General features: G+C 47.4%; 1 protein-coding gene across 1 annotated transcript in view; it reads left to right on the plus strand.

The window, feature by feature from the left end:
* The window catches only part of LOC149429090 (KICSTOR complex protein SZT2-like), a 74,548-nt gene that overhangs the window by 47,136 nt on the left and 7,647 nt on the right, over window positions 1–19,765 (plus strand). The window contains exons 12-15 of the mRNA XM_089666743.1: window positions 320–383; window positions 2,896–3,081; window positions 15,212–15,430; window positions 19,029–19,242. Coding sequence (XP_089522869.1) covers window positions 320–383; window positions 2,896–3,081; window positions 15,212–15,430; window positions 19,029–19,242 — 683 coding nt within the window. The remainder of the gene's footprint in view (window positions 1–319; window positions 384–2,895; window positions 3,082–15,211; window positions 15,431–19,028; window positions 19,243–19,765) is intronic.

The following is a 19,765-nucleotide window of genomic DNA, read 5'->3' on the forward strand; positions in this document are numbered from 1 at the left end:
TAGACATTACAATTGCTAAAAGTGATGCCGTTCTACTGCTGTAATCATGTGATCAAGAAACCTTGCCCCCCCCTTCTGTAGTTCTGTTTGCAAGTATCTCACCATGGATAGAACTCCTAGTGCAGTAAACCTCAGAACATTGGTGGGGGCTTCAGATTCCAGGTTGCCTATTGTTTGACCTAAAGCTCTGGGAGAGCCAGTTTCAGGAACAGGGGGAATGAGGGTTGAGACGCCTGCAGAATAGGTGATGACTACAGCTCTGGGGTTTAGCGTCTGTCACAAGTGTCCATAATGGCCAAGTGTTCTTCCCTCCTTTCAGATATTCGGAACTGTCTCGGCTCCCCGCAGAACACAGGCAAGCTATAGAGGTCACAATGAGTGAGGTGAGTGCAGCCTGTCTTCATTCAGTATGACTAAATGGAATTACTGTGTTCTCCTCTTTTTTTTTGGGGCCTATAAAAGTTTGGTAATTGCCCGCTTTTCCATCAAATCTCCTCATCTTTGCACTTAAAACTTAAAATGTGAAGATTTGCTTTGCTATAGGGAACATCTATAAATATTAATTATGGGTAAGCATTACATTGAATTGCGATGCACTTCCTGTGCCTTGAGCCTCATAGCTACAGTGTGAGATTCTTCTAAGGCACTGCTGCCTTTGATTGTTAGTCTCGCCAGGTCTGGAGTGAGATTTGGTGATGTCATTACTATGCTGTGCACTGTTCTCCTTGCTGGAGAGGAAGCTGTACCGTAGGACCTGCAAGGATCTCCGTGCTTCTGCTTCATTCATTCTGTGGCTCTGTGCTTTTATCGCTTCTCCTGCTGCTTCTTCATCATTAACCCACCAGTCATCAGATCCCCGGTCATCAGGGGGACAGCTCTTAAATGAGGAAGCAAAGCCCTGCTCCTCTATCAAGATGGCTGCCTCCACACAGAAACACAGTGCAGAACAAGGCACGGTAGGTCCGTAAAAGGGAAAGATTAGCTGCAAGGAGTCTGTGGGCTATACTGGTGACTAGTCAGTGGTCCTCTGCTTGCCTATTTTTTGGCACAACCTTTTTTTTTTTTTTTTTTTCTTGTCATTTTTGTTTCACTTGTGACCTTAAATTAAACTAGTATTAAACCCCAAGTGTTTTTTTAGCTTAATGTACAACTTCATTCTTCACTGCTAGCACTAGTAAACAGATAGGAAGGTAGATCATATTTACTTGTTTTAAACATTTTCTTACATTTCTTCAGTTACTTCCTGGTTCCAGGCCTAGGCAAATGATGTCATGCATCCCAGGAGTCTTCAGGAGGGAAGGATGCATTTTCTCAGCTAAGCACACCCTCCTGCCTGCATGCCTGAGTTAAGGGCAGATAAATTCTAGGAAGTAAATGCTGCCGAAATCATCTGCCCTTACTCAAGATGGCCATGGACAGACACGCTAGTGGGGTGTTTTTCAAAGTGATTTCTCTGCAAAGTAAATCAGGGAAACATGGATAGATGGGGGAGTTTGATTATTAAACCTGAATTAAATAGCGTTTGCAGCAAATGCAGCTTAGTTCCTCTTTATAGAACAATTCTAGGAATGGATATTTTATACAGAGTTACAGTGACCCAGCTTGGACCAATGTATATACTATACCTGTGGGTTCCCTCTAGAACAGTGGTCTCCAAACTGTGGCCCGAGGGATGCGGCCCTTTGCTTGCTTTTATCCAGCCCTTGGGGTACTATTTCATTCATTGATGCCAATGAAAGGGCGCCATATGTCCCAATGACATCAATGATCGGCCCAATGACAACTGTGATGGGGGACAGTTCCTCCCAATGACATCAATGATCGGCCCAATGACAACTGTGATGGGAGACAGTTCCTCCCAATGACATCAACAATGGGGCCCAATAACTACTGTAATGGGGGACAGTTCCTCCCAATGACATCAACAATGGGGCCCAATAACTACTGTGATGGGGGACAGTTCCTCCCAATGACATCAACGATGGGGCCCAATGACAACTGTGATGGGGGACAGTTCCTCCCAATGACATCAACGATGGGGCCCAATGACAACTGTGATGGGGGACAGTTCCTCCCAATGACATCAACGATGGGGCCCAATGACAACTGTGATGGGGGACAGTTCCTCCCAATGATATCAACGATGGGGCCCAATAACTACTGTGATAGGGGACAGTTCCTCCCAATGACATCAACGATGGGGCCCAATAACTACTGTGATAGGGGACAGTTCCTCCCAATGATATCAACGATGGGGCCCAATAACTACTGTGATGGGGGACAGTTCCTCCCAAAGACATAAACGATGGGGCCCAACGACAGTAATGATGGGGCACAGTTCCTCCCACTGACACCAACGTTGGGACACTATTCCTCCCACTGACACCAAAGATGGGGCATTTTCTATTCCCACTGATATCAGGACATTTTCTACTCCCAATAGCCACAGTTCAGCCCCCCTAAAGTCTGAAGGACAGTAAACTTTGAACGTTTGGAGACCCCTGCTTTAGAAGCTGGAAATCACTGTATAGACACCACTACTCCAGTGGTCTCCACTAGCTTCTGGGTGTTATGCCAAGCTGCTATCCTGCTGCATTGTGATCGCAGGAGGTTGGCCGCTCGGCTCATGTGCCATCAAGAGAATACTTTGCGTTTTTCTGAATGAATTTAAAGCAGTCTCTGATTGGACAATGTGGGGAGGCAGGCTAATGGTGTCACAGAGCTAGCAAACGTCATACGAAAAAATAGTATGTGCTAGGAATGAGCACACAGCACATTTATAAGTTGGCTTCTTTTGTATTATCATGATTATTATTGTGTCATTGTAATTGTCTTTGTTGTGCTGTATGGCTTTGTGCTCTCTCGGTGTACACTCATCATTTTGCTGTGTTTCAGATCCGCTGGCTGCTTGAGGACGAGTTGGTGTCGGCCTTGCGTCACTCCCGTGTGATCAGCCGCTCCATCTTACGAAAAGTTCTGTCCCACGTGTGCGAGTCGGAAGGACGGCCGCACTGTAACCGGGAATTAGTTCAGCTCCAATTTGTGTTCGGACCAGAAAATTCTCTGCAGAAGTTTAAAGAGGTATGTGGAGCGCACTTTGTAGCCCAGGAGTGAGTGTGATATTTGAGGCAAACCCTAACTTAAAGGGCTAGTTCACCTTAGCAAAAAAATATGAAGAGGTGAATGAACACCCTACAATCTCCCTACCTTTCTGGTTCATTCTGAACTTACCTCCGTGGGTGACGCAAGTTCACCATCCATGCAGCCTGGTGAAACCGTCTCGGTGGTGGAGAACTGCATTGTTCTTCCTCCTTTTTTTTTTCTAGGGACACCAGAACAAATCAGAATGGTTCTGATTGGTCAGTGTGGTCACGTGTCAGTGTGCTTGGTGCTGTATCAGAAATTTTTTTTTTTTTACCTAACTGCAGCTTTAGGCACTTGTCTACCAGAGCCATTTTCTTTCCTTTTTTCACACATGCTGAAAGTCACATTTTAGGCCTGAAGATTGCATAAAGCAGAGCTCCACCCGAAAGGGGAAGTTCTGCTTCAAGGACTGCGCCCTCGCTCCCCATTAAGGCCATTAAGGATTGGCACCTTTTGGGGGGGGACTGGTACCCGAATTTGACAGGTACCCGCTCCCACTTCCGGTCCGATCGCCTAGGCCAGTGGTTGGCAAGCCGCGGCTCGCGAGCCACATGCGGCTCTTTACACGCTTTAATGCGGCTCTTGTGTGCCGGGCGCCCGCTCCCCTCCCTCCTCTCGGGCGGCAGGGACTCTGCAGCGTGATCCAAAAAAAAAAACAGCCAGGGCAGCGCGCTCAAATGCAGTGATTGGCCAGTCTCGCTGCCACTCACATCCTGATAGCCAGTGATTGGCTGTCAGGATGTGTGTAGGCGGGGCAGCGTGACGAACGTGAGAGGAGCTAGGCTCCTCTCACAGTCCGCCCTGAAGACCGGAACGGCGCGGGAACACGGCGAGAGGAACGCGCGGAGCAAACGTAAGTGAATTGACACAGGGGGGACTTGGATTACTACTTGCTACTTACTTACTACTACTATATGAGGGATGAATTACTATAGGGGGGATGAATTACTATGGGGGATGAATTACTATATGGGGGGATGAATTACTATATGGGGGGATGAATTACTATGGGGGATGAATTACTATGGGGGATGAATTACTATGGGGGATGAATTACTATATGGGAGATGAATTACTATGGGGGATGAATTACTATGGGGGATGAATTACTATATGGGGGATGAATTACTATATGGGGGATGAATTACTATATGGGGGATGAATTACTATATGGGGGATGAATTACTATATGGGGGGATGAATTACTATATGGGGGGATGAATTACTATATGGGGGGGATGAATTACTATATGGGGGGGATGAATTACTATATGGGGGGGATGAATTACTATATGGGGGGGATGAATTACTCTATGGGGGATGAATTACTCTATGGGGGATGAATTACTCTATGGGGGATGAATTACTATATGGGGGATGAATTACTATAAAAACTTATTGAAACTAAAAACAGTGTACCATCCTATGTATTTTCAGTTTTAAAAATGTGGCTCTCAAAATAAATAGTGGTTTTGGCGAGATTTGGCTCAGTTGAAAAAAAAGGTTGCCCACCACTGGCCTAGGCGATCCGAAGCTGAAGGTGTCTTCCCTCCCTTCCTCCCTTCCTGTAGTCTTTTGGGACACATGATCATTCCCAGAAGACTACAGGACCATTCAGGAAGCGCATCGCTACTCGCGCATTCACAGTTGGTAAGCTATCACAGTCGGGTACCCACACTGAAGATGCCGGCCTCTTGGAATACAGGACGGCTGGTGAAACGGGCTGCGGGGGACACACCACGGGACCTAGGGACAGGTAAGTGGCTGTTTTTTAAAAGTCAGCAGCTACAGTTTTTGTAGCTGCTTACTTTTATTTTTTGACAGGTGAGTCGAACTCCGCTTTAAAGTAGAGTTCCACCCAGAAGTTAACTGCCTCCCCCCCCCCCCCTTCCCCTTCCGCTGCAACATTTGGCACCTTTTAGGGAGAGCAGATGCCTGAATTTGACAAGTACCCGCTCCCACTTCCGGCTCAGTTGCCCCCCACGGCCCTCTGGAACACTTCACAGGTCCCGGAGGACTGTGGCCCATTCACAAAGCGCAGCGATCTTGGTCCATGCGCAGTAGGAAACAGGCTGTGATGCCGCAAGGCTTTAAGATGGTGGCACCACCCGTCGGCCAATTGAAGAATCAGCTCGGGGTGAGAACACCGCTGGATCCCTGGACAGGTAAGTGCCACAATTTTAAAAATCAGCATCTACAGTATTTGCAGCTGCTGACTTTTAATTTTTTTTTTTTTTTTTGGCGGGGGGGAGCTAGAACTCCACTTTAACCCCCCCCACACCAAACACTATCTACTTTTTCAAAGCAAAGACCATGGAGAATAAAATGGTGATAGCTGCAATTTTTAGGTCACATAACATTCGCACGCGTTTTACCGACGTTTGATAGCAATAAAATGAACCTGTAGTAAAAAAATTTTAACACAATATACTGCTAATTTGGTAAAAAAAAAAAAAAAGATAAGGTTGTGATGAGTAAATTGATTCCCAACATGTCGAGTCTTAAAATTGCTCATAGAAGACAACAAGGTAGCCAAAGAACAGGAATGAGTAAAAAAATGTCATTTATTAAACAAACAAGTACCAGGTACGTGATAAAGGAGGCCGGGCCTCTGAAACGCGTTGTACACCTCCTCTTGCGGGTCCTGGTTCTGCAGATGGAAGAGTGGAGCCCGGGATACACGGCAGGGGCAGTTGGTCGGGGGCGGTACTTTTGATGAGCTATTAAACTGACTGGGCAACTTTATACCCCTTCAAATCACGTGAAAGCCAACTGCTAGCTCTACAAAAGTAAACTCACTCCCATGTATTATGGCAGCCGGAAGCATATTAAAGCGGAGTTCCACCCAAAGGTGGAAACTCCACTTGTTTGCCTCCTCCCCCCTCCACTGCCATATTTGGCACTCTTTGGGGGGGAGCGGATACCTGGTTTTGACACGTACCCGTTCCTACTTCTGTCTCAGTTCGTGTTGGCGAAGTGAGACGAAAGTTCGGCCCCCCTCCTTTCTCCCACAGTCTTCTGGGACACTTTACAGGTCCCAGAAGACTGCTGGACCAATCAGGATGTATAGCGCGACTAGCGCATGCTCAGTGGGCACCAGGCTGTGATAGTCTGGTGCCCACAGGCGAGAGGAGGGAGAGAAGGGATAGTGCAGGTGAGCACATTGCTGGACCCTGGGGCAGGTGAGTGTGTGTTTATTAACCACTTCCCGTCCAGCTCATGTATGTAAATGACCGGACTGGAGCAGTGCAGGGGCGGTTGGCCGTTTTATAAATGGCCTCTCTACTCCCTGCTTCTGCACGCTCCCTGGGAGCGTGTGTCACCACGATCCAGTGCCCGCTGTGTCCTGCGGACACAGTGGAACACCGATCGTTGTACGGGATCTCTGTCTGAGGTCCCGATCATGTGATTACTGATTGGCCAATCGGTGATCACATGCAGAGTAGTAAGCAAGATGTAATTTCCTGACATCATTGCTTACTACTGGTGAAATCTGTGAATGATCACAGAGGTCAAATGGTACAGGGCTATTCACAACAGTCTTGTACCATGTGACCAATCACAGCTCACACAGTATTTCTCAATGGCTGCAAGAATGCAGCCAGAGAGAAGGAGAAATGATTGCTTTTACACCCATAAAGGCTGTAAAAGCAATCCGTGTAAAAAAAAAAAAAAAAAAAAAAAAAAAAAAAAAAAATCTTCATCACCCCCCACAAGTAGTACACTATGGTGACACTGTACTGCTAGGGTAACAGTATGTTAAAAAAAAAAAAAAAAAAAAAATCTAAAAATAAAAATGTAAAAACAAAATTAGAAAATTTTTAAATTTTTGGTTATAAACTAATTTGGGTTATATATATATTTTTTTTACAAAAAAGATAACTGAATACATTTTGGCCAAGATTTATGAAGAAAGATTATTTATTTGCAAAATTTTATAAGAAAAATACTTTTTTTTTTTTTTCAAAATTGTTGGACTTTTTCATTTATATAGCAAAAAAAAATTAAAAATCCCAGAGGTGAATAAATACCACCAATATAATTATAATTATAATATCTGTCTCAAAAAAATGCTAAACAATTCATATGGGTACAGTGTTGCATGACCGCGCAATTGTAATTCAAAGTGTGATAGCGCTGAAAATTGGCCTGGGCAGGATAGGGGGGGAAAGTGTCCGGACTGGAAGGGGGGGAAAGCGTCCGGACTGGAAGGGGGGGAAAGCGTCCGGACTGGAAGGGGGGGAAAGCGTCCGGACTGGAAGGGGGGGGAAAGCGTCCGGACTGGAAGGGGGGGGGAAAGCGTCCGGACTGGAAGGGGGGGGGAAAGCGTCCGGACTGGAAGGGGGGGGGGAAGCGTCCGGACTGGAAGGGGGGGGGAAGCGTCCGGACTGGAAGGGGGGGGGAAAGCGTCCGGACTGGAAGGGGGGGGAAAGCGTCCGGACTGGAAGGGGGGGGAAAGCGTCCGGACTGGAAGGGGGGGGAAAGCGTCCGGACTGGAAGGGGGGTGAAAGCGTCCGGACTGGAAGGTGGGGGGGAAAGCGTCCGGACTGGAAGGTGGGGGGGAAAGCGTCCGGACTGCAAGGGGGGGGAAAGCGTCCGGACTGCAAGGGGGGGGAAAGCGTCCGGACTGGAAGGGGGGGGGAAAGCGTCCGGACTGGAAGGGGGGGGGAAAGCGTCCGGACTGGAAGGGGGGGGGAAAGCGTCCGGACTGGAAGGGGGGGGGAAAGCGTCCGGACTGGAAGGGGGGGGGAAAGCGTCCGGACTGGAAGGGGGTGAAAGCGTCCGGACTGGAAGGGGGTGAAAGCGTCCGGACTGGAAGGGGGTGAAAGCGTCCGGACTGGAAGGGGGGGGAAAGCGCCCGGACTGGAAGGGGGTGAAAGCGTCCGGACTGGAAGGGGGTGAAAGCGTCCGGACTGGAAGGGGGGAAAGCGTCCGGACTGGAAGGGGGGGAAAGCGTCCGGACTGGAAGGGGGGGGGGGAAAGCGCCCGGACTGGAAGGGGGGGGGGAAAGCGCCCGGACTGGAAGGGGGGGGGAAAGCGCCCGGACTGGAAGGGGGTGAAAGCGTCCGGACTGGAAGGGGGTGAAAGCGTCCGGACTGGAAGGGGGTGAAAGCGTCCGGACTGGAAGGGGGTGAAAGCGTCCGGACTGGAAGGGGGTGAAAGCGTCCGGACTGGAAGGGGGGGAAAGCGTCTGGACTGGAAGGGGGGGAAAGCGTCTGGACTGGAAGGGGTTAAACGTCAGCAGCTACAGTTTTTTTTAATAAACACACCAATGACTGGAACTCCGCTTTAAGAATCCCTCTCCACCAGCTGCTGTTTAGACGATGCTGGCAGACAAATGGTTAATGAAAGTTTTTATGTCTGAAGTTCGACTTCAAGTCGAGCGAAGAGTCTCTCCAGCTCTTCCATAGTACATGCATTTCCTGCTCTGCCAGCAGCATTGGCCGCGGTTCCGAGCCGTGCCCGCGAGACTTTATTTTTTTGTTTAATGTCTTCGCTTGCAGTTCTGTGCGCGTCCATCTACAAGAGCCGGCGATATTTTTAGAAACAATTATCCTTTTATGGCTCGTTCGCGGCTAATGTCAAGCGAAGTTCCGGTGGTTGAGTTAGGCCCTCCGATCTAAGCCTTTAATGATCTCAGGGGAGTTCTTCAGGGCTGTAAAATCCGGGATTTGTTTTTAAATGAAATGTGTAATCTTGGGACCGCGTTTGGCAGGAGAATGTCATTGTTTCAAGTTAAGTGTTTTTGTTATATCTTCATTTTCCACTTTTATGTTCCAGCATACGGTCCATTTCCCTCCGTCTGTGTATAAATAAAATCCTGCACAGTCATGAGCTCACTATTAAGAAAAAGCAAGATTTACAAATGAAAGTTGGTTTCTGAAATGGGTTTGAGGTCAGAGATCGGTCAAAAAAAAAAAAAAATTGCTGTTTTTTTTTTTTTTTCTTTTTACGTTTTCTTTAAGTTATATATGCCAGCGCCAAACTTTTTATGGCGGAGGGTGGTTTTGTTGCCAGGGCTAAGACTGAATATTTGCGGTGAGTGTTGCCTGCTGTTAAAGGGACAGGAAGTGAAGTGAAATCTCCCCCACGGGTTTTCGGACTGTAATGCAAATTAGGTAGAACTATTTGCTTTCCCCAAGTCTATCCGAAACGGAAATAAAATGTTTGAGTGACGTTCGGCTTTGTTGACTAAAGCAGCTGCCTGGACATAAAGTTTCAATTGCACTTTAAAGCCCCGTTTTTTTTTTTTGTTTTTTTTTTAACCATTTCAATACCGTGCAATTTTCCCCCTTCCCCCCCAGGCCATTTTTCAAGTTTCAGCGCTCTCACACTTCGAATGACAATTGCGCGGTCATACAACATTGTACCCAAACTAAAATTTTATCATTTTCTTCACACAACTAGAGCTTTCTTTTGGTGGTATTTAATCACCGCTGGGGTTTTTATTTTTTGCTAAATTAACAAAAAAAGGCCAAAAATGTTGAAAAAAATACACGTTTTTCTTTGTTTCCGTTATAAAAATTTACAAATAAATAATTGTTCTTCATAAATTTAGGCCGAGATGTATTCTGCTACATGTCTTTGGTGAAAATAACCCAAATTAGGATGTATTATTTAGTTTGTAGGAAAGTTATAGAGTTCACAAACTATGGTATAGATCTGAATATTGATCAATCCTGAAGTACTGACGGCCAATCTAATTTCTTGAGGTCTAAGAATGTCAGGACAGTACAGATATCCCCCAAATGTCAGGACAGTACAGATATCCCCCAAATGTCAGGACAGTACAGATATCCCCCAAATGTCAGGACAGTACAGATATCCCCCAAATGTCAGGACAGTACAGATATCCCCCAAATGTCAGGACAGTACAGATATCCCCAAATGTCAGGACAGTACAGATATCCCCAAATGTCAGGACAGTACAGATATCCCCCAAATGTCAGGACGGTACAGATATCCCCCCAAATGTCAGGACGGTACAGATATCCCCCCAAATGTCAGGACGGTACAGATATCCCCCCAAATGTCAGGACGGTACAGATATCCCCCCAAATGTCAGGACGGTACAGATATCCCCCCAAATGTCAGGACAGTACAGATATCCCCCAAATGTCAGAACGGTACAGATATCCCCCAAATGTCAGGACAGTACAGATATCCCCCAAATGACCCCTTTTTGCAGAGTAGACAGTCCGACGTACTTCATAAGAGGAATGGCGAGTTTTTTGAAGTTGTATTTTTTTTGTCATTTTTCGGAAAATGAAAAAATTAAAAAAATTATTTTCACTATTTTTTTTTTACATACTGTCACCAGTGCAGTACAGCGTCATCATATAACTGGCATGGCGGTGAACAGGGACACTGACTGGTGACAGTATGAAAAAAAAAATATATATATATTTTTTTAAATTTTTTTTTATTTTTTTTATTTTTAATTTTTTATTACTTTTTTTTATTTTTTTTTAACATTTTTTTTTCATATTTTACTATGACCAAAGTAGTACAATGTTACCATAGTAACATTGTACTACTTTGGGGAAGTGATCAGTATTTTTTTTTTTTTTTACACAATTTGCTTATAGCAAAGAAATACTTTGCTATAAGCAAGCATTTACCTGAATGAAATCGATTCATTCAGCTTTTTTTTTTTTTTTGTGCTTAGCTGTGATTTGGTCACAGCTAATCACATGACATGTGCATGTGATTAGCTGTAACCATTCACAGCTAGGCACTAGTATACAATGGATGGCATCATGAATGAAGCCATCCATTGTATACAACTGTCATGTGACCTGCTGTGATTGGTCACAGCAGGTCACATGGTACCTGCAACAGAGCCGGTACTCGGATCTGTCATCGGCCGTGTCCGAGGTACACGCCCGGTGACAGATCGAGCCTCTGCGCCGCTCTGCAACCGCGCAAACCGCGCATGTGCGGGAGCACGCCAAATGGCGTGCACCCGGAGTGGAGAAGCAACTTTCAAGCCGCCAAACGGCCATTGGCTGGGCGGCAAATGGTTAAAGAGTAGTCAGCCTAGCCATTATATTCACTAAAAGGCCTCTCATGCATATTCGGCTCTTCTGAATGCCTTTCTCCTGGAGAAAATCTGTGTTAAAAACATGTCTAGCTGACAAACCCATCCACAACACTGCCCCTAGCTACATCGCTAACCTCATCAACAGATACCGCCCAAATCGCCCGCTCCGCTCCTCCCATGATATCCTCCTCTCTAGCTCCCTCATCACCTCCTCCCACGCTCACCGCCAGGACTTCTCCAGAGCCTCTCCCATCCTCTGGAACTCCCTACCACAGTATGTCCGATGAGCCCCCCACCCTGTCTGCCTTTAGGCGATCTTTGAAAGCTCACTTCTTCAGGGAAGCCTGACCCCACCTCCACCTAAGAACTGTACTTGAATCACCTCCACCAGATCATCCCCCGCAGCTATCACCTTTTGTATCACCTCCCCCTTCATTTAGATTGTAAGCTCCACGAGCTGGGCCCTCCTATTCCTTCTGTACTGCAATGTATTGTAATTGTACTGTCTCCCTTATATTGTACAGTGCTGAGCAAACTGTTGGCGCCATATAAATCCTGTATAATAATAATGTCTACAATTTTGTTTTTCAACCACGTTTAGACACATTTAGGGCTCCTTGTACACGGGACGTTTTGTAAAACACTTCTGAACGATGGAAACTGACTGCTGGAAAACGGAGGTTAAAAAAGTATGTTTAGCCGTGTTTGCATACCGCGTTTATGTGCATTTGCGTTTAGAAGCGTTTTTAAAGATAACAGGATCAGGAGACCTTCGAAAATGCCCAGAATGCACTGAAAAACAGTAAAAAATTAACTATTTCAGACATTTTGAGAGGAATAGAGAGAGCAGAAGCAGAGAGAGCAGTACGTGTTGAGATGACCGGTCTTTTCTGGTTGTATTCACTATGGATCCCATCATGAGGATAATGCGGCGCATTCTACCATTATTTCCTTCACATGAAACCCGGAACTGACTGCGCCGGTGTACCGGGTCCATTGGAATACATGGAAAATGCTTTGCATGCATTTCTGATGATGAAAAAAAGGCTCCGGACAGCATCTGGATGTCGAACAGTTAAAACGCTTCTAAACGCAAACGCTTCTAAATGCAGTTAGCCACGTTTACAAGCGTTTGGAACGCTGATGAAATCTACTCCTGAACGCGAGTTTGGTGCGTTCAAAAAAAACGACTGTAAACTCAACTGCCTGTAAACGACGCATAGGAAAACATTAGGGAGAGTTCAGGGGTTGCTGAACAAAAACGCATTTTGCCAAGGCACCCCTGATGAAACCTCAAGGCACCCTGGTTGAGAAAGGCTGGTGTAGTTCTTGGGTGCAATGCCCAGCTATAATACCTTGGTCCTGTGTCCCAGCGGCGAGGAAGCAGTTCTCTGATGGAACCACCCAGGCGGGATACCAGGCGGTCCGTCACAGAGATGAACGCCTTTTGCCCCTTTGAGCAGCTGAATTATAATAGAGGCCTTATATTTTTTGTCGGGTAGTTCCATGAGATGCAATAGGAATGCCGTTCCATGAGATGCAGTAGGGATGCCGTTCCATGAGATGCAGTAGGGATGCCGTTCCATGGGATGCAGTAGGAATGCCGTTCCATGAGATGCAGTAGGGATGCCGTTCCATGAGATGCAATAGGAATGCCGTTCCATGAGATGCAGTAGGGATGCCGTTCCATGGGATGCAGTAGGAATGCCGTTCCATGAGATGCAGTAGGGATGCCGTTCCTTGAGATGCAATAGGAATGCCGTTCCTTGAGATGCAGTAGGAATGCCGTTCCATGAGATGCAGTAGGGATGCCGTTCCTTGAGATGCAATAGGAATGCCGTTCCTTGAGATGCAATAGGAATGCCGTTCCATGAGATGCAGTAGGGATGCCGTTCCTTGAGATGCAATAGGAATGCCGTTCCATGAGATGCAATAGGAATGCCGTTCCATGAGATGCAATAGGAATGCCGTTCCATGAGATGCAGTAGGGATGCCGTTCCATGGGATGCAGTAGGAATGCCGTTCCATGAGATGCAGTAGGGATGCCGTTCCTTGAGATGCAATAGGAATGCCGTTCCTTGAGATGCAATAGGAATGCCGTTCCATGAGATGCAGTAGGGATGCCGTTCCATGAGATGCAGTAGGGATGCCGTTCCATGAGATGCAGTAGGGATGCCGTTCCATGAGATGCAGTAGGGATGCCGTTCCATGAGATGCAGTAGGGATGCCGTTCCATGAGATGCAGTAGGGATGCCGTTCCATGAGATGCAGTAGGGATGCCGTTCCATGAGATGCAGTAGGGATGCCGTTCCATGAGATGCAATAGGAATGCCGTTCCATGAGATGCAATAGGAATGCCGTTCCATGAGATGCAATAGGAATGCCGTTCCATGAGATGCAATAGGGATGCCGTTCCATGAGATGCAATAGGGATGCCGTTCCATGAGATGCAGTAGGGATGCCGTTCCATGAGATGCAGTAGGGATGCCGTTCCATGAGATGCAGTAGGGATGCCGTTCCATGAGATGCAGTAGGAATGCGGTTCCATGAGATGCAGTAGGGATGCCGTTCCATGAGATGCAGTAGGGATGCCGTTCCAGGAGATGCAGTAGGGATGCCGTTCCAGGAGATGCAGTAGGGATGCCGTTCCAGGAGATGCAGTAGGGATGCCGTTCCAGGAGATGCAGTAGGGATGCCGTTCCAGGAGATGCAGTAGGGATGCCGTTCCAGGAGATGCAGTAGGGATGCCGTTCCAGGAGATGCAGTAGGGATGCCGTTCCATGAGATGCAATAGGGATGCCGTTCCATGAGATGCAATAGGGATGCCTTTCCATGAGATGCAGTAGGGATGCCGTTCCATGAGATGCAGTAGGGATGCCGTTCCATGAGATGCAGTAGGGATGCCGTTCCATGAGATGCAGTAGGGATGCCGTTCCATGAGATGCAGTAGGGATGCCGTTCCATGAGATGAAGTAGGGATGCCGTTCCATGAGATGCAGTAGGGATGCCGTTCCATGAGATGCAGTAGGGATGCCGTTCCATGAGATGCAGTAGGGATGCCGTTCCAGGAGATGCAGTAGGGATGCCGTTCCAGGAGATGCAGTAGGGATGCCGTTCCAGGAGATGCAGTAGGGATGCCGTTCCAGGAGATGCAGTAGGGATGCCGTTCCAGGAGATGCAGTAGGGATGCCGTTCCAGGAGATGCAGTAGGGATGCCGTTCCAGGAGATGCAGTAGGGATGCCGTTCCAGGAGATGCAGTAGGGATGCCGTTCCAGGAGATGCAGTAGGGATGCCGTTCCAGGAGATGCAGTAGGGATGCCGTTCCAGGAGATGCAATAGGAATGCCGTGGGCTTCCCCACCAGGTCAACATTTGACATGTGTTTAACGGTACTGGCCACCTCTTGCCAGAACAGTTTAATTGTTGGGCAATCCCAAAAAAATGTGTAGCATGGTACCCCATCCAGCAGCACCGCCAGCATGTATCTGATGCCTGAGGAAAAATGCGATGCAGAGTCGCGGGCACCGTGTACCGTCTTGTCAGGATCTTGTACCTGGTCTGCTGGACCTTCATGTCAATAGAGGATTTCTGGGCAAAGTGGAGAAGTTTCTCCTTTTTGTGAATCGGTGAATTGCATGACAAGATCATGGATAGCCCTTTTTCGATGTCACCACTCCTTTGTGCACTATGATGGCATTTCACTACTGTGTTTGATATTGCTACTTTATATTGTTTTCTGTTCTTGCTTGAAAACTCAGGATAAATGATTGAAACAGAAATGTTCCAGAAGAATGGGGAAAAAAAAGGGACTGCGGCTTAGTCCTGTATAGTAGATAGGGAGGCACAGACATATCTGTGGTTGTAGGCTCACCTCTAGGATCAGAGAAATGAATACACAGGAAGACCTTCTCTATAAAACCTCTGACTGATCCTGCTAGTTATGTACTAACATTCTAGAAGGTAAGGTGACCTACAGTACCATCGCCTGTGTGTGTGATGCCTTTCCCCCCTTGTGTCTTCCAGGAATTCCGCAGATTGTCCCTGCATGGCTACCAGCTGAACGAGCAAGAAGACGACTATTATTATGTCTCCTTGAGCCGACATCACGCCCAGCGGGCAGAGCACACTAGTGCCGAACATTTGAGTGTGCAAGGACATGCAGCCTGGCAGGAGCCCGATGTCAGCACAACTACGGAGAGCGTGGATGAAGAGCTGCCTGGCAATGTCCGTCCGGATGACAAGGTGACCATAGACAAATACTGACCCTATTAACCACTTCAAGACCGGACACTTTTACCCCCTTCCTGACCAGGGCAATTTTCAGCTTTCAGCGCTATCACGCTTTGAATGACAATTACGCGGTCATGCAACGCTGTACCCAAATGAATTTTTTACCATTTTTTTTAAACAGATAAAGCTTTATTTTGGTGGTATTTATTCACCGCTGGGATTTTTATTTTTTTTGCTATGTAAATAGAAAAGTCCAAAAAGTTTGAAAAAAGTGTTTTTTTTTTTTATAAAAATTTTGCAAATAAATAATATTTCATCATAAATCTTTGCCAAAATTTATTCCGTTTATCTTTTTAGTAAAAAAAAAAAAATCCAAATTAGTTTATAACAAAAATTATAATTTTTAAACATTTTTTTTCATTTTTATTTTATTTTTTTATATTATTATTTTTTATTTTTTTTATTTTTTTTTACATACTGTCACCCTAGCAGTACAGTGTCACCATGGTGACACTGTACTACTTGTGGGGGGTGATGAAGATTTTTTTTTTTTTTTTTTTTTTTTTTACACCCATATAGGATGTAAAAGCAATCATTTCTCTTTCTCTCTGTGTGCATTCCTGCACTCATTGAGAATTACTGAGTGAGCTGTGATTGGTCACAGCTTGTCACATAGTACAAGGCTGTTGTGAATAGGCTTGTACCATGTGACCTCTGTGATCATTCACAGATTTCACACGTAGTAAGCAATGATGTCACAAGTGACATCTTGCTTACTACTTTGCATGTGATCACTGATTGGCCAATCAGTGATCACATGATCGGGACCTCGTACAGAGGTCCCATCCGACGATCGGTGTTTCACTGTGTCCGGAGGACACAGCGGGCACCGGATCGTGGTGCTGTGCGCTCCCAGGGAGCGCGCACAAGCAGGGTGTGGGGAGGCCGTTTATAGACGGCCCTGCACTGCCACCGTCCGGCCGTTTATATGCAACGGCCGGTCGGGAAGTGGTTAAAGCGGTAGTAAACCACAAGAAAGAAAAAAAAAAAAAAAAGTCCCCTGCAAGGTAATGTAATAATGTGCTAGTATGCATCGCAAACTAGCACATTACATAGTTAGTCTGGCTGAAAAAAAGACAAAAGTCCATCCAGTTTAACCACTAAAAAAAAAAAAAGTTATAATCCTACACCCACAGTTGATCCAGAGGAAGGCAAAAAAACCCAGCAAAGCACGATCCAATTTGCTCCTGCTGGGGAGAACATTTCTTCCTGATCCCCCGAGAGGCAATCGGATATTCCCTGGATCATACTTTCTCCAGTTCCCCAATGTTCTTTTTGTGAATTGGTGCCCAAAACTGAACTGCATATTCCAGATGAGGTATTACTAATGATTTGTACCAAGGGAAATTATATCTCTCTCTCTGGAGTCTACATTATATAAAACTTACTGTCAGGCTCCGCCCAACGGGATCTCTAGTGGTCCACACCACGGGGTTTCCCAGGACGCGGAGTCCAAGTCCCAGTTTGCCTTTTCACTAGAGCCCCTGATGGTGGGGATGGACTTGGTGCAAGACTGGAACCAGGTCACGCCCCTGGGCACCCCCGGTGGTGGTAGAGGGGTCCCGCTGAGGGTGTGTGCCCAGGATGAGCCTGCTGTGAAGGGGATGGCAGGTCCCGATCCGAGCGGGATGGATGGATGACTGCTAGGAGTGAACGAGGTCAGACTAGCCGGGTCGGTAACAGTGGGAACAGGTGCGGTACTAAGCAGCAGGCAAAGAGTAGTCGGGTCACACGCCGGGTTCAGTAACAGAGGGTCCAAAATAACAAACTACAGGCAGAAGAATGGTCAGGGACGAGCCGGGGTCAGAGCAGGAGAGGGTCAGCATAAATCAGAACAGGCAGAGTTTGGCAACAAGGAAATGTACTACAGGAACAAGACCTTGCGGCAACTTGGAGATACACAGGGCAGGTTTAAATAGAGCGCCCTGTTCTCCCATTGGTGCGGCCGCGATCGCTAGTGCGCATGCGAGGACCCTGTGCTCGCCGGCTCGGACGGATCGGCAATCTGCGCATGCACCGCCGAGCGCCCGGGATCCCTGACACTTACCTTAAAACGAAGCCCTCTAGCAGCACGCTGTCCCCTCTGCAGAGGCTTCTATCTTCCGGGTTCGCGATCTCTGGGCAGTCTGACAGGCTGGGCCACGATGACGTCACTCCCGCACATGCGCGTGGGAATCCCGGGTCACATCACACAGCTCTGAAGGATGTACCGTTCCTTCAGAGGGCATGCGCCGGCTTTAGAAAAGATAGAATATCTCTTAAACGGCACGTTTAGGAGATCATCCTTTTACCTACAGGGAACCTTTGTTAGAAGCGTACCTGTATGTAAAATTAAGAACAAGTTTACTGCCACTTTAAAGCTGAACTCTAGCCTTGCCTTCAGTCTTTCACGGTTGCACAGGCTCCTCTCCTGGACTGAGGCATGTGACCATGTGATGAAGGGGTCCTGCGAGACTCCGAAACGTTGCCTTGCTGTAACTATGTGATCGTTCATTAAAACTTTCGGACCCGTATTCGTGATCCTCGGTGTGCTGGTGACATTCTCCCTCGCCGATTCTGTTCGGTTCCAGCCGACGGTCGCTGCAGCACCCACTTATACACACCGCCATTTTTAATGCAGGAACGTGTACGTTTGGATTGTACACTTGTATTACCCATATCCACTGGACGTAGTCATGGAGTTCTCCATGACTAAGCCCCATGGGCAGGGCGAAACACGTTCGAGTGTGGTCTGGGCAGAGATGGGCTGAGGTTGCTTTTACCCTGGCAATTGTCAGGTCATGCTGGTGTGCAGTGTTCGGGACATTCTCTTCTTTGCACCTAGTTCACCGAGCCTGGACGGGCTCTTCTCAGTTTGCACCCTCAATGTGAGACCTCCATGACTAACCCCTGTGGTTGGGGCAAAACGCGTTGGGAGCGTGGCCTGGTTAGATCTGGGCTGAGGTTGCTTTTATCCTGTCAATTGTCAGGTCATGCTGGTGTGCAGTGTTCGGGACATTCTCTTCTTTGCACCTAGTGCACCGAGCCTGGACGGGCTCTTCCCAGTCTGCACCCTCAATGTGATACCTCCATCACTAAACTCTGTGGTCGGGACAAAACACTTTGGGGCCATGGCCTGGACAGATCTTGGCTGAGGTTGCTTTTACCCTGGCAATTGTCAGGTCATGCTGGTGCGCAGTGTTCAGGACTTTCTCTTTTTTGCACCTAGTTCACCGAGCCTGGACGGGCTCTTCCCAGTTTGCACCCTCAATACGAGTCCTCCATGACTAACCCCTGTGGTCGGGACAAAACGGGTTGGGAGCGTGGCCTGGTCAGATCTGGGCTGAGGTTGCTTTTACCCTGGCAATTGTCAGGTCATGCTGGTGCGCAGTGTTCAGGACTTTCTCTTTTTTGCACCTAGCTCACCGAGCCTGTACGGGCTCTTCCCAGCCAGCACCCTCAATGTGAATCACTGGATGGAGATAGAGGAGCCTAGAGCGGGACCCTTTCTGTTTTATGATGCAGCTTAAGTACTGTCACATTTATAACAATGTCCTTTCTATAATTACAGCCAGAAGCAGAGGATCCTGGGGAATGGGGGCAGGCTGCCCTGGAGGTATCTGACAGTGAAGTCTCCTCAGTCATGTCAGGGATGTCCGCACTGGAACAAGGAGGAAAATCCGCCGCTGAAGCTTCTCTGAGTGACAGAGGCCACACGCCACCTAAGACGTCATCAGAAGTCAGTCTGCCGGAGTCTGTACAGTCTGGGAATATGAACGGTGCAGGTAGATCCATTCTCTCTTTGTACATTTTGCACAATCTATGTCGGCTTCTTAAAGTTTATATCAGGGATAGGAAACCTAAGGCACACGTGCCAGAGGAGACTTGTGATGTCATTTTCAGTGGCGCCTGGAGAACCATCATGTGGCGTGAGTAAAAGTTCAGACTGGCCTGCCAGAGGATCCTCTTCTGTCCAGAAATGCAGTGCCACTGACGTAGGCTTCTATCGACAGCTCGCTAGATTGTGACTTTTAAAGCCAGGCCTGTCCTTCTGCTCACACAAGACACCCACCTCCGTGACACTTCAGAGAGACTTACCTGACACCATTGATCAAGTACTGGCCCTCCTCCTAGGACCAGCATAGGCCTACCTGCGGCGGTGGCCGCTGTTAAGTGAGGGAACCCGAAGGTGCAGGAATTGGGGTTTTTTTTTAGATATGAATGTGGAAGACTTGGTGATATGAGATGCAAAGGTGCAGGAATTGGGGCGATCTGAGGGGTGAAGGTGCAGGAACTGGGGCGATCTGA

This window comes from Staurois parvus, unplaced genomic scaffold (genome assembly GCF_062004578.1).
Source record: "Staurois parvus isolate SC_StPar_1 unplaced genomic scaffold, SC_StPar_1.0 ptg002813l, whole genome shotgun sequence".
NCBI classification, from domain to species: domain Eukaryota; kingdom Metazoa; phylum Chordata; class Amphibia; order Anura; family Ranidae; genus Staurois; species Staurois parvus.